This window comes from Coregonus lavaretus, assembly GCF_964263955.1.
Source record: "Coregonus lavaretus genome assembly, chromosome: 14".
In the NCBI taxonomy this organism is placed as follows: Eukaryota; Metazoa; Chordata; class Actinopteri; order Salmoniformes; family Salmonidae; genus Coregonus; species Coregonus lavaretus.
In genome coordinates, this window is record NC_140001.1 from 43,414,307 (window position 1) to 43,428,775 (window position 14,469).

The 14,469-nt window shown below is 43.6% G+C and overlaps 1 protein-coding gene across 2 annotated transcripts in view; it reads right to left on the reverse strand.

Moving 5' to 3' along the window:
• ksr2 (kinase suppressor of ras 2) overlaps positions 1-14,469 on the reverse strand; it is a gene marked incomplete at both ends in the record, with an annotated part of 159,043 nt that overhangs the window by 139,122 nt on the left and 5,452 nt on the right. For both annotated transcript variants that reach the window (XM_084177320.1, XM_084177319.1), the window contains 2 exons: positions 3,761-3,911; positions 6,189-6,329. In XM_084177320.1, coding sequence (XP_084033446.1) covers positions 3,761-3,911; positions 6,189-6,329 — 292 coding nt within the window. The remainder of the gene's footprint in view (positions 1-3,760; positions 3,912-6,188; positions 6,330-14,469) is intronic.

The following is a 14,469-nucleotide window of genomic DNA, read 5'->3' on the forward strand; positions in this document are numbered from 1 at the left end:
AATATCTGAACATTTGAACTTTGCTGTGCTTTTAAATGGTTGAATGCTCAGTGATAGATATTTGGGTGACAACTAAACCAAAAATCTTACATTGTTTTTCCAATGGAATTTGGTTTTGCTTTTACATGGTTGAAAGCATAGTGATAACACATTGGACATTCATCTAACTTTTGGCAGTCTTTTTCAGTGGGTGAATATCGGTTGTAATCTCATTGATCAAAGTCTCAACTAAATATGACCCACTTAGCCACGTTGAAATGACGTGGGACTTTACCACCCCTTTGAAAACATCTTAACCAGCTACGCCACCAAAAGGCTAGCAATTCGGCTGTGCGGGTGGAGACATTTCAAACTGAGGAGTCCAAGTGAGGTTACAAATCCTGTACACAACTAAGTTTTTATTAGTCACAGAAGTGCTGGCCAACAAAGTCTGCGATGGCCTTAAGAGTCATTACAAAATAATGTGACAATTATTACTTTTTCATGTGATTCGAGGCAAGAGAATATTCTGCGTATTCATGTTCTGCGTAGGAGTTACAAAGACAGGCTTCCATTGCGGACAATGACGAATCCTCCCAACGTGCCACGTTCCTCTCAGATCATTTAAAAACATACAACAAATGTAATATTTAAAAGTGAGGGCTGAGCGTGGTCATTTTCTTTCCCTTTAGGTTTAAAGAAAGGGCTGAGGCTGGGAGTATGAGTGGCTCTTATAGCAGCAGTGCAGAGTGTGGTGTTGCTATTACATTCACACCTCTTCCCAGCCACCCGTTTGAAAAGAGCCCATTAGTGTGTGTGTGTGTGTGTGTGTGCCCTTACGAGTGTGTGTGTCTTAGCCCCTTTGCTGCCTGTGTGAACCAGGAGGACTGGAGAACAAGCACAGCAGCAGTAGCAGCAGTTTCTAATGGAACCGTCTGTACAATACAGATCAACAGCTCTTAGTTATCCATGGGGTGTGTTGCTATATAATGTATAGTTGGGGTGAGTTGGGCTGGGTTGGATCTGTTTCATGTGTACGCCTAGCCTATGTGTGGTAGTCTATTAGGCTTGATCGAAACCAAGAGTTAGACGCACAAACATGCATCCCTCCACACACACACACAGAGAGAGAGAGAGAGAGAGAGAGAGAGAGAGAGAGAGAGAGAGAGAGAGAGAGAGAGAGAGAGACGGACAAAGACAGACAAACACACAGACACACAAGGACAAACACAAGAACACACACACCCAGCTGGACCCTGTATGGGCGTCCAACCGCCTGGCCGGCTCCTGTGGAGGAAGTCAGAGCTCAGCCGCCAATCAGCTACCGGCTACAATCTAATCATGCCTCAGGAACAGACACACAAACCAGGTCAGACCAGTGTGTGTGTGTGTGTATGTGTGTGTGTATCCAGCCACTATCTCACCCCAGCCCAGAGCCTATTCAACACCCACAGGTTACAATGAACCTGCCTACTGCCCTGCGTAGCAAGGATGGGACGTTAAACGGATGTCCTGACTCTCTGTGGTCGTTAAAAATCTCATGGCACTTATCGCAAAAGTAGGGGTGTTAACCCCGGTGACCTGGCCCCATTCCATCATGGCCACCTAATCTTACCATCATTTCTAATTGGCATATTTCACTCCTTACCACTACACCATGCTAGCTGAGCGTTCTGGCACAAAAAATGGTTGCCGTGCATTACCCAAGCGGGTTCCACACATTAGTGGTGGATGAGGTGAGTTTCCCCTTTACTATGTAAAGCCCTTTGTGTACCTCTGTTGGTAAAAATGTGCTATATAAATCCAATTCATTCTTTTTTATTATTACTGGAGTTAGCTGTGTGTAGAATCAAAGGAGTGAAGGGAAGTGAGTCGATGATGAGCATTTGGGCCGATGAGGCGTTGTGTTATCTGACAACAGTTTGGTACATGACCAGGTTATCCTGAAGGTTTTTTCATTTGGAGAAAAGAAAACGGTCTGTGTACTATGGTTTTAATGAGGAGAACACTGCAGTGACAATACAACTCTTCTCAACTTGGCTTGATAACATGTCCTAAAGTATTCCCAGTGACTCATCTGAGAGACACATCTGGTGGGTATTAAATAAAAAGGTTAGGTGTGTGTATGTGTATGTGTGTGTGTGTAGGAGGAACACGCAAGCATCAAATGACAGGTTATCAAACCTTGTTATCAAACCTAGTGATAGTGCTGGTTTCCTGATGGTCTAGTGCCCCCATCTGTTCAGCCCGCAACACTACAACACTATGCTGTTCAGTTCAGAAAATAAACATGTGGTCTGTGCTGCCCTCTATTGGACAAAATGGCATTGGACTAAATGCTCTGTGTGCTCGGAGGGTGCATCTCAATAATCTACAGCAGTGGTTCCCAACCTTTCTCGGTTACTGTACCGCCAACTACATTTTGCTCTGCCCAGAGTACCGCTGAAGTATCCCCTCGTGCATTTTACCAGTAGGCCTATGGTCTCATGAATCTTCTCAAGTACCCCCTATGGATAGGCCAAGTACCCCCTATGGATAGGCCAAGTACCCCCTATGGATAGGCCAAGTACCCCCTATGGATAGGCCAAGTACCCCCAAGGGTCCTAGTAACCCTGGTTGGGAACCACTGGTCTACAGCAGCCTCCTCTCCTCCTATCCACCCTTCATCTATGCTAATCTGAAAACACTGGACAGGTGAAAGCAAACTGTTTCACCTGTCTGATTCTTTTACAACAGTGTTTAAAGTCGCTCTGGATAAGAGCGTCTGCTAAATGACAAAAAAAATTAAAAAAAGAATGTAAATGAGATGAAGGAAAGGAGGCAAGGAGAGCCTTTTAACAATTGAGGTACACCCATGGAGAGGAATGAGGAGACTAGACTACTGTGAGAATTTTCACACAGTCACAGATAAGGGGTTGACATAGCTGTAGTTGTTACAGTAAACAGGCGCAGAGAGACTACATCTTAATTAATCAAATATAGGAGTTAATAATTACTCAATATCGATCATTTAAACCCTAGATATGTCCCTGTGAAAACAGTTTCTGTTCTATTCTGGGCAAAATAGCACAAATCAAGCCTTGTATTCTTTGAACCTGGTCCTGGAGACCCACAAGGTGTGCAGGCTTTTGCCCTAGCCCAGCACTAACACAACAGAATAAACTAGCAGAATCAACAGATTCAATCCCACCAGTCATTGTAAACTCCAGCCCTCATTGTGAACAAATGCATAATATCCCCATATCAAACAATGACCAACTTCTAAATGTTTTATTTGACAGTTTCCAGACTGAAGGCACATTTCTGAGACTGCATCCTACTGAATTCATGTGTTGCAAAATCCGGTCAACAGAGGGTGACATTCACCAGTTTATGAAAACTCCTCATGAACTGTATAGATAGCCTCGTACTACCATCCTGATCTCACGAGATACATACATATGTTTCGCTTGTAGCCTTGCTAAGGCAATAACAACCTGGAAAAGAGTCACGGTTACATTCCAGAGTGCCCTACCTCCCTCTCTCCCTCCCTCCCTCTCTCCCTCCCTCCCTCCCTCCCTCCCTCCCTCCCTCCCTCCCTCCCTCCCTCTCTCTCTCTCTCTCTCTCTCTCTCTCTCTCCCTCCCTCCCTCCCTCCCTCCCTCTCTCCCTCCCTCCCTCTCTCCCTCCCTCTCTCCCTTCCCCAGAGATGGCATGTGTTACGGCCCTACACTGTCTGCCTTTCCTCCCTCTCTCCTCCCTCTCTCCTTCTCCCCCTCCCTCCGTGTGTGTAGGGTTCCTACCTGACTTGTGGGCCTTCCTGAGGCAGGACAGAGAGGCGTTGAGCCGGGCACACTCCTCGTCGTTGGCTCCAAACTTCTCCATGGCCTCACACACCTGCTCATCACTCATCTCCAGCAGCCCCTCCAGAGTCACATCGCCCGGACCCATCTCCTACAGAACACACACACACAAGTAGCCTGGTCCCAGTGCTTTTGCCTACTCCATTGTCATTGACAATTCCATAAGGAGCTGGCAAATGAGCAGAAACAGACTGGCACCCAGGCTAACACTCAAGTACTGTAAGTCAAATTCCAGCTCTTGCGGGCAATAGCGACTGCAAGTTTTAATTTCGCCCACACAGGGAGTCAGCACACCTGGTTTCCCAGGTCTAAATCAGACACTAATTTAAAGGGAAGAATGAAAACCAGCAGACTTTGTGGTCTTCCAGGAATTGAGTTTAACACTCCTTTTTATTGATTTATTTTTACCTTTATTTATACAGGTTTTTCTCATTGAGATAAAATCTATTTTTCAAGAGAGACCTTGTCCAACAGCAGCAGTGGGCACAAAGTTTCAGACAAAACTACTTACATACACTAACACAACATTGAACAAAACTATAGGCACACATACAGTACAACAATTACATATTACGTAAAGAAACACAAATGTCATAACAAAAAAAAAACAGCGGTCCTAAAGACAATTACACTCTTCTATGATATTTACATCAACCAAGTGTTTAAACTCCACCAACGTAACTAGATCATCAGATTTTAAAATGTTCAAGAGAGAATTCCAGGACCACGGAGCTGAGTAACTAAAACGATTTCTACCATGACCTGTTCTAATTCTTGGTACTGTTAAAAGCAAATGAGAATGGGCCCCTATTTACAAAGAGTATCAGAGAATGCTGATATAAGACCAGGTTTGCCTTTTAGATCAAAATTATTATGATTATATGGACAGGGAAGACCTTGATCCTATATCAGCACTCCTACCATAAGACACTTCGTGAATACAGACCCTGGTCTAGACCCACTGACACTGAGTGACTCCATTCCTACTCTAACAGTGTTGCTTCCGTCCCTCTCCTTGCCCCAACCTAGGCTCAAACCAGAGACCCTCTGAACACATCTTGCTGAGCAAGGGAAACAGCTACGTCAAGGTCTCGGAGCGGGTGACGTCACTGATTAAATGCTACTAGTGCGCACCTCTAAGGTGAATTTAGTTCTAGCCAACTCAGAAGAGTTAAGTACCGTCGCTTATATGTGAATTTAAATTCAGAGCATGTCCTAGCCTACCTCTTTGGGCACCAGTCCATTTTCCTGGGATCTTTCTCCTTTGTCAAATCAAGTCTTGATTATTATATTGCTGAAGTCCCAACTTGAATCGATTGATCAAGTGGTTAAAGCCTTCTGTTATACCTGACATATTTGTGTCATATTCCTGACATTACCATGTTGCACCTCAACATTTATTTAAAATTATTTTAATACATCAGTTTGATTTTTTTTCCCATATAGGAGTGTCCTGTATAGATATGTTGCATTTATGACAACAAGCAGCCTTGTTGGTGGCAGCCTACCTGAATGCAGGGCCTATAGCAGCTATTTATTTAGATCCATTCAATCCTCATGAAGAGAAGCGAAAGACATCTGAGCCTAGTCCTAAATAGGCCTATGTTTTATTCAGTGTTTAGAATAGGCTCCATGCTACTTCCAGCAGAATCTGATCTCCCATCCAAAGACCGATCAGGACCAACCCTGGTTAGCTTCAGAAGCAAGCCAGCAGTGGGATGCAGGGTGGTATGCTGCTGACTGTGGCACATGATGGAAACGCACACTATGTGGGAAATTATTCTGAAAAAGGTAATGTTTCAGCCTCTGTCTTGCATAGAGCACTAGCTAGCCATTTCACATCGGCTACACTACCAGGGTAACACCCCTGGCCCAGACCCCTTATAGTGTCTTTCATCCTACTGCCAGAGGGATTTCAATACTAAAAACAGAACTATTTTATTACTCTTACTAGAACAAATTTTGCAGACCATCGGCTATTTGTACATTTACATTTAAGTCATTTAGCAGACGCTCTTATCCAGAGCGACTTACAGTTAGTGAGTGCATACAATTTTTTTTTTTATACTGGAATCGAACCCACAACCCTGGCGTTGCAAATGCCATGCTCTGCCAACTGAGCTACATCCCTGCCAGCCATTCCCTCCCCTACCCTGGACAATTGTGCACCGCCCCATGGGTCTCCCGGTCACGGCCAGCTACGACAGAGCCTGGATTCGAACCAAGATCTCTAGTGGCACAGCTAGCACTGCGATGCAGTGCCTTAGACCACTGCGCCACTCGGGAGGACCTCGGGAGGACCTTTGTAAGAAGGTATTACTATCATTACTACACTATGACAGTGATACGTAGATGTAAATCAATGTACCTCAGTGACCTCCTTCCTCAGGTTGACAATGCGGAACCAGTGTCCCAGTCTGGGGAAGTCCTGTAGCTCAGTACTGTTCTCCTGTGAGGCCACTCTCACCTTACAGGACAGCTGGCGACTGAAGTACTTCACCAGCTTCCCCTGCAGGGGGGGACAGAGGGACATGTGTAGGTTAAAGCTGGAGAAGAACAACCAGATTTCTGGACAGCTATGGATGCACAGAATCATAGTCCACTACAGCAGTGCTTTTCACATCTCTCTTTTTCACAAATGTGTTGTAATGCTAAACTAGCACACCTGATTCACCTAGTCAAGGGCTTGATAATTAGTTGACAAGTTGAATTAGGTGTGCTATCTCTGGAATTGTTCAACTACATGGAACGGCAGAGGACAGGTTTGAAGAAGGCTGCATTTGATAAAACATATTTTGAAGATATACATTGTTTGTTTACAAAGACTTAATGACCTCAAAAACATGAACAATGGAATAATATACACCACCTGACTAAAGGTATGTGGACACCTGCTCGTCGAACATCTCATTCCAAAATCATGGGCATTAATATGGTCCCCCTTTGCTGCTATAACAGCCTCCACTCTTCTGGGAAGGCTTTCCACTAGATGTTGGAACATTGCTGCGGGGACTTGCTTCTATTCTGCCACAATAGCATTAGTGAGGTTGGGCGCTGATGTTGGGCGATTAGGCCCGCAGTCGGCGTTCCAATTCATCCCAAAGGTGTTCGATGGAGTTGAGGTCAGGGTTCCGTGCAGGCCAGTCAAGTTCTTCCACACCGATCTAGACAAACCATTTCTGTATGGACCTCGCTTTGTGTACGGGGGCATTTTCATGCTGAAACAGGAAAGGGCCTTCCCCAAACTGTTGCCACAAAGTTTGAAGCACAGAATCGTCTAGAATGTAATTTTTTGCTGTAGCGTTAAGATTTCCCTTCACTGGAACTAAGGGGCCTAGCCCGAACCATGAATAACAGCCCCAGACCATTATTCCTCCTCCACCAAACTTTACAGTTGGCACTATGCATTCGGGCAGGTACAGTTCTCGTGGCATCCACCAAACCCAGATTTGTCAGACTGCCAGACGGTGAAGCGTAATTCATCACTCCAGAGATCGCGAGCCCAATGGTGGCGAGCTTTACACCACTCCAGCCGACACTTGATATTGTGCATGGTGATCTTAGGCTTGTGTGCGGCTGCTCGGCAATGGAAACACATTTCATGAAGCTCCCGACAAACAGTTTTTGCGCTTCCAGAGGCAGTTTGGAACTCGGTAGTGAGCGTTGCAATGCGCTTTAGCACTCGGCGGTCCTGTTCTGTGAGCTTGTGTGGCCTACCACTTCGCGGCTGAGCCGTTGTTGCTCCTAGACATTTCCACTTTAAAATAACAGCCCTTACAGTTGACCTGGGCAGCTCTAGAATGGCAGAAATGTGACGAACTGACTTGTTGGAAAGGTGGCATCCTATGACGGTGCGACATTGAAAGTCACTGAGCTCTTCAGTAAGGCCATTCTACTGCCAATATTTGTCTGTGGAGATTGCATGGCTGTGTGCTCGATTTTATACACCAGTCAGCAACGGGTGTGGCTGAAATAGCCAAATCCCTTAATTTGAAGGAGTGTCCACATACTTTTGTATATACAGTGCATTCGGAAAGTATTCAGACCCCTTGACTTTTTCCACATTTTGTTACGTTACAGCCTTATTCTAAAATTGATTAAATCTGGGGGGTTTTCTCATCAACCTACACATAATTTCCCATAATAACAGGTTTTTTGATTTTTTTGCAAATGTATTAAAAATAAAAAACTGATATAACATTTACATAAGTATTCAGACCATTTACTCAGTACTTTGTTGAAGCACCATTGGCAGCGATTACAGTCTTGAGTCTTCTTGGTCTTGAGTCTTCAGCGATTACAGTCTTGAGTCTATGACGCTACAAGTTTGGCACACCTGTATTTGGGGAGTTTCTCTCATTATTCTCTGCAGATCCTCTCAAGCTCTGTCAGGTTGGATGGGGAGCGTCGCTGCACAGCTATTTTCAGGACTCTCCAGAAATGTTCGATCGGGTTCAAGTTCGGGCTCTGGCTGGGCCACTAAGGACATTTAGAGACTTGTCCCGAAGCCACCCCTGCGTTGTCTTGGCTGTGTGCTTAGGGTTGTTGTCCTGTTGGAAGGTGAACCATCGCCCCAGTCTGAGGTCCTGAGCACTCTGGAGCAGGTTTTCATCAATGATCTCGCTGTACTTTGCTCCGTTCATCTTTACCTCGATCCTGACTAGTCTCCTAGTCCCTGCCGCTGAAAAACATCCCCACAGCATGATGCTGCCATCACCATGCTTCACCGTAGGGATGGTGCCAACTTTCCTCCAGACGTGACGCTTGGCATTCAGGCCAAAGAGTTCAATCTTGGTTTCATCAGACCAGAGAATCTTGTTTCTCATGGTCTGAGAGTCCTTTAGGTGCCTTTTGGCAAACTCCAAGTGGGCTGTCATGTGTATTTTACTGAGGAGTGGCTTCCGTCTGGCCACTCTATCATAAAGGCCTGATTGATGGAGTGCTGCAGAAATGGTTGTCCTTCTGGCAGGTTCTCCCATCTCCACAGAGGAACTCTGGATCTCTGTCAGAGTGACTATCGGGTTCTTGGTCACCTCCCTGACCAAGGGCCTTCCCCCCCGATTGCTCAGTTTGGCCGGGCGGCCAGTTCTAGGAAGAGTCTAGGTGCTTCCAAACTTTTTCCATTTAAGAATGATGGAGGCCACTGTGTTCTTGGGGACCTTCAATGCTGCAGAAATGTTTTGGTACCCGCCACCAGATCTGTGCCTCGACACAATCCTGTCTCGGAGCTCTACAGACAATTCCTTCGACCTCATGGCTTGGTTTTTGCTCTGACATGCACTGTCAACTGTGGGACCTTATATAGACAGGTGTGTGCCTTTCCAAATCAAACATTTCTAAAAACCTGTTTTCACTTTGTCATTACGGGGTATTGTGTGTAGATTGATGAGGGAAATGTTTATTTAATCCATTTTAGAATAAGGCTGTAACGTAACAAAATGTGGAAAAAGGGAAGGGGTCTGAATACTTTCCGAATGCACTGTATAGTGTAGTTTGGATTAACTACCAACCAACAAAACTGCACTCTCAAAAAGTGAGATCCATCTGTGCAATACTCAGCCCATGTTGATTAAGCACACATGTTAAAGGCCCAGTGCAGTAAATATGATGTTTTTCCTGTGTTTGATATCATTTTGGACAACAGCTGATGAAACTAACACTGTAAAAGTGTGAAGAAATGTGATCAGTGTTATTTCCTGATAGTTGCTGGTTGAAAATACAATCTACACAGGACCTTCTAATCCATACTACTGCAAATAATGGTTATAATCATATTTCAATGCCATTTCTTTGAACAGGATATATGGCAGGACGAGAGATATTTAAAATAATGACAGTGGCTTCTGGTGTATTTGCAGAACCACATGAAAGGTCTCCTACCCACTTTGCCAGCAGCATACCACCCTGCATCCCACTGCTGGCTTGCCTCTGAAGCTTAGCAGGGTTGGTTTTGGCCGGTCCCTGGATAGGAGACCAGATGCTGCTGGAAGTGGTGTTGGAGGGCCAGTAGGAGGCACTCTTTCCTCTGGTCAAAACAAATAATATCCCAGTGCCCCAGGGCAGTAATTTGGGACATTGCCCTGTATAGGGTGCTGTCTTTCGGATGGGACGTTAAATGGGTGTCCTGACTCTCTGTGGTCACTAAAGATCCCATGGCATTTATCATAAGAGTAGGGGTGTTAACCCCGGTGTCCTGGCTAAATTCCCAATCTGACCATCATGGCCAACTAATCATCCCTAGCTTCTAATTGGCTCATTCATCCCCCCTACCCTCCCCTGTACCTATTCCCCAGGACGTCGCTGTAAATGAGAATGTGTTCTCAGTCAACTTACCTGGTAAAAATGTGTAAACTTTAAACCATGGAGAAAACACAAATTCTCTAGGCCTATATGAAACTATCATTTCTTTTTTCAAAGCAGTTTGAGATAATTCACTCTCAATTAAATGTCCTTTACTGGCTGTGACCCTAAGTGTTCGTTTGTACCAATATATCAATAGAACAACAAAAAATTCCTGGACAAACCGAGCGATGGTACATCTCTCCACTTTACCCTGCCCATGGCATGGATTGATATTGATAAACACACTGATTACCATCTATTTCCTTTTTAACGATGAGAAAAAGTCTGAATCGTAAATAATGAAATGTGCCTTTGGTGAAGCTATGGTTATGTCCCAAATGGCATCCTATTTCCTATACAGTGCACTACAAAATACATTCTTAAATTAACTGATACAACTAGCCACTAGCACTACAATTACTAAAATAGGTATAATCTATTGTATAATACAGTGCATAGAGCAAGTGTCATTAAAGTAAATATTTGACAGGGATACTCACCAACAAAAACATAAACAATCTAGCAATATTCCATTTCATGACATTTCCCATGGGAGGAAGGGGGACTGCTATCTCTAACTCATTACACAAATAACCCTAATTATCTAGGTCAACAACACTAAACCTCCAAACGTGAATATTTTATATGTCAGTAGATCTCTAAGGAGCATGGCAGATTCATAGACACTTGTTCCTGTGTTTGCGTTGTCATGGGAATACTTTTTTGGTTCTACCCAAATCTTTAGTTGTGGGGTACCAAACATTTTTTAAAGCTCTTGTTCATGGGCATGGATAGTGGTGTATGAATCGTCCTCTGTCCTTTTTTTGGACTAGGTCAAAATCTGTTTTCAATAGGAGAAGACTCAGTTATTAAAGGGGCGAATGGCAAAAGTGTGTCAGTAGCAGTCAATACAACCAGAGAAACAGAAGTAAACACTGGTTTGTGTGGAGGTTGTCTTTTCACACTAGCCCTAGGTCCCAGTGAGTGTGTTTGAGCTCCGAAGGTTATGGTTACAATTGGGGTACGGAGAGCTGATACTTTACCTGCTCCCATGGCTAAGGCCAGTCATTTGTTGTCTACACTAGGGAGAAAGTGCTGGAGGAGTTTTTAACTTGAGTTCAGACTTCAGAAAACATCCCCCACCATCTCTCCCCCTCTGGATTGATAGCACGGCTGAATTATTCGAATTCCTGGGGACCATCATCTCCCACAACCTTCTTGGTCACCAAGAAGGCACACCAGCCTATATACTACTTGCGCCAGCTGAAAATAAACCTCAACCTCTCCCAGTCAATCCTGATCCAGTTCTACGCGTCAATCATAGAGTCCATCCTCACCTCCTGGTTTCCATGTGTTTGATGCCATTCCATTCGCTCCGTTCCAGCCATTATTATGAGCCGTCCTCCCCTCAGCAGCCTCCACTGATCGAGGACCTGCACAACTCGGGGCCCGTGTACACCTCTGCACAACACTGTATATGCACTGGATATATGCACGTCACGGCAGCACCCCTCCCTCTGCATATATAAATATATCCCCACTGCAAATTGTATATCCTCACTGTAAATCAGCCTATACTCTAGAGTTTTATGTTTTATGTTTACTGTGTTTATATTGTATATTCTGTTTGTTGACTTTGTGTCAGTTCCTCTGTCTGTGTTCTGTCTGTATTATGTTTGTACATTTGTCTATTGCTGGCAGCACCAATTCACTGAGTTAAATTCCGGGTATATGTAAATGTTCTTGGCGAATAAAAGTGATTCTGATTCTGAGAACCAAATCAAAATCTTCTATGATGAAAAAGGCATCTGAGATACAGTATAGTCAAACCTATCCCACGTGCATCCTACTGTACAACAGAGAGATACTGCCAAACATACAGGGGCGGTTTCTCTGACACACATCAAGCCTATTTCTGGACTAAAAAGCAAGCTCAAAGGAGAATCACTAGTGAAAGTGCTATTTAGTCCAGGACTATAGGCTTAATCTGTCTCCGGGAAACCACCCCACAGTACAGTAGATGAACCATCCTAACATTCAGAAACCCCAAAGGGATAAATGAAGTTGTATTGCATTGTATTGTACTGTACAATGATAACTTCGGGTTAACAATGGTTAAACTGTCCTTCAAATTAGCATTGCACAAGAAGTCAAGACAGCTCTTTGTGCAAAAGTAAAACATCTAAGTGAACCCAAAGCTTCTCATATTCCTCATATTGAATGTCTCCCTCATACAAACCTGTGATGTAAGAACATGTTCAATGTCTTGAACAGTGCAGGTGGACATTTTACAAATAAAGTAATATCCCACAATTGCAATGGTTAGACGCTTTAATATTCTAAATAGTCGTTTCTATAATAATGCATATATCTGGGTTAACACAGGACTTTGTCAGAAATTCAACAAAGAAGCAACAAGTGCAGCAAAGACCTATGGGGTGCAACTGGTGCATGATTCTGCTATAAGTGCATAAGTCACCTGCCAATGAGTCTAGACACCTGACCCGGCTTGGAGGAGACTAGTTAAAGGGGCAATCTGCAGTTCAAACAATAACAAAGCATAGCCCTGCCACTTTTTGCCACTGTTATGGTAAAAAGCTGAGGGATGGGGCTGGAACCACTGTCATTGACAAAGCCATAGATGCAAGGACTGAACACCCATGATATCATGTATTTCTACCATGTTTTTATGCTAGGCCTACAGTGTTTGTTTACATTACATGGTTTACAACAATTGAGTAAAAGAAGCTTATATTTGGGGCTTGAAGGGGTACAACAGTTGAACTAAGCGCATTTATAAGTGATATTATAAAAAATATAATGGGTATACAGTGCCTTCGGAAAGTATTCAGACCCCTTGACTTTTTCCACATTTGGTTACATTATAGCCTTATTCTAAATTTGATTAAATTAATATTTTTCCTCAGCAATCTACATACAATAAACCATAATGACGAAGCGAAAACAGGTTTCAAAATATTTGCAAATGTATTAAAAATAAAAGACAGAAATATCTTATTTACATAAGTATTCAGACCCTTTGCTATGAGACTCGAAGTTGAGCTCAGGTGCATCCTGTTTCGATTTATCATCCTTGAGATGTTTCTACAACTTGATTGGAGTCCACCTGTGGTAAATTCAATTGATTGGACATGATTTGGAAAGGCACACACCTGTCTATATATTTATTTTTTATTTAACCTTTATTTAACCAGCTAAGCCAGTTGAGAACAAGTTCTCATTTACAACTGCGACCTGGCCAAGATAAAGCAAAGCAGTGCGATAAAAACAACAACACAGAGTTACATATGGGGTAAACAAAACATAAAGTCAAAAATATAACAGAAAATATATATACAGTGTGTGCGAATGTAGTAAATTATGGAGGTAAGGCAATAAATAGGCCATAGTGCAAAATAGTTACAATTTCGTATTAACACTGGAATGATAGATGTGCAAAAGATGATGTGCAAATAGAGATACTGGGGTGCAAATTAGCAAAATAAATAACAATATGGGAATGAGGTAGTTGGGTGGGCTAATTTCAGAATGGCTGTGTACAGGTGCAGCGATCGGTAAGCTGCTCTGACAACTGATGCTTAAAGTTAGTGAGGAAGATAAGAGTCTCCAGCTTCAGACATTTTTGCAGTTCGTTCCAGTCATTGGCAGCAGAGAAATGGAAGGAATGGCGGCCAAAGGAGGTGTTGGCTTTGGGGATGACCAGTGAGATATACCTGCTGGAGGACAGACTACGGGTGGGTGTTGCTATGGTGACCAGTGAGCTAAGATAAGGCGGGGATTTGCCTAGCAGTGATTTATAGATGACCTGGAGCCAGTGGGTTTGGCAACGAATATGTAGTGAGGGCTAGCCAACAAGAGCGTACAGGTCACAATGGTGAGTAGTATATGGGCCTTTGGTGACAAAACGGATGGCACTGTGATAGACTACATCCAATTTTCTGAGTAGAGTGTTGGAGGCTATTTTGTAAATGACATCGCCGAAGTCAAGGATCGGTAGGATAGTCCGTTTTATGAGGGCATGTTTGGCAGCATGAGTGAAGGAGGCTTTGTTTGCGAAATAGGAAGCAGATTCTAGATCTAACTTTTGATTGGAGATGCTTAATGTGAGTCTGGAAGGAGAGTTTACAGTCTAACCAGACACCTACAGTGAGGGAAAAAAGTATTTGATCCCCTGCTGATTTTGTACGTTTGCCCACTGACAAAGAAATTATCAGTCTATAATTTTAATGGTAGGTTTATTTGAACAGTGAGAGAAAGAATAACAACAACAAAATCCAGAAAAACGC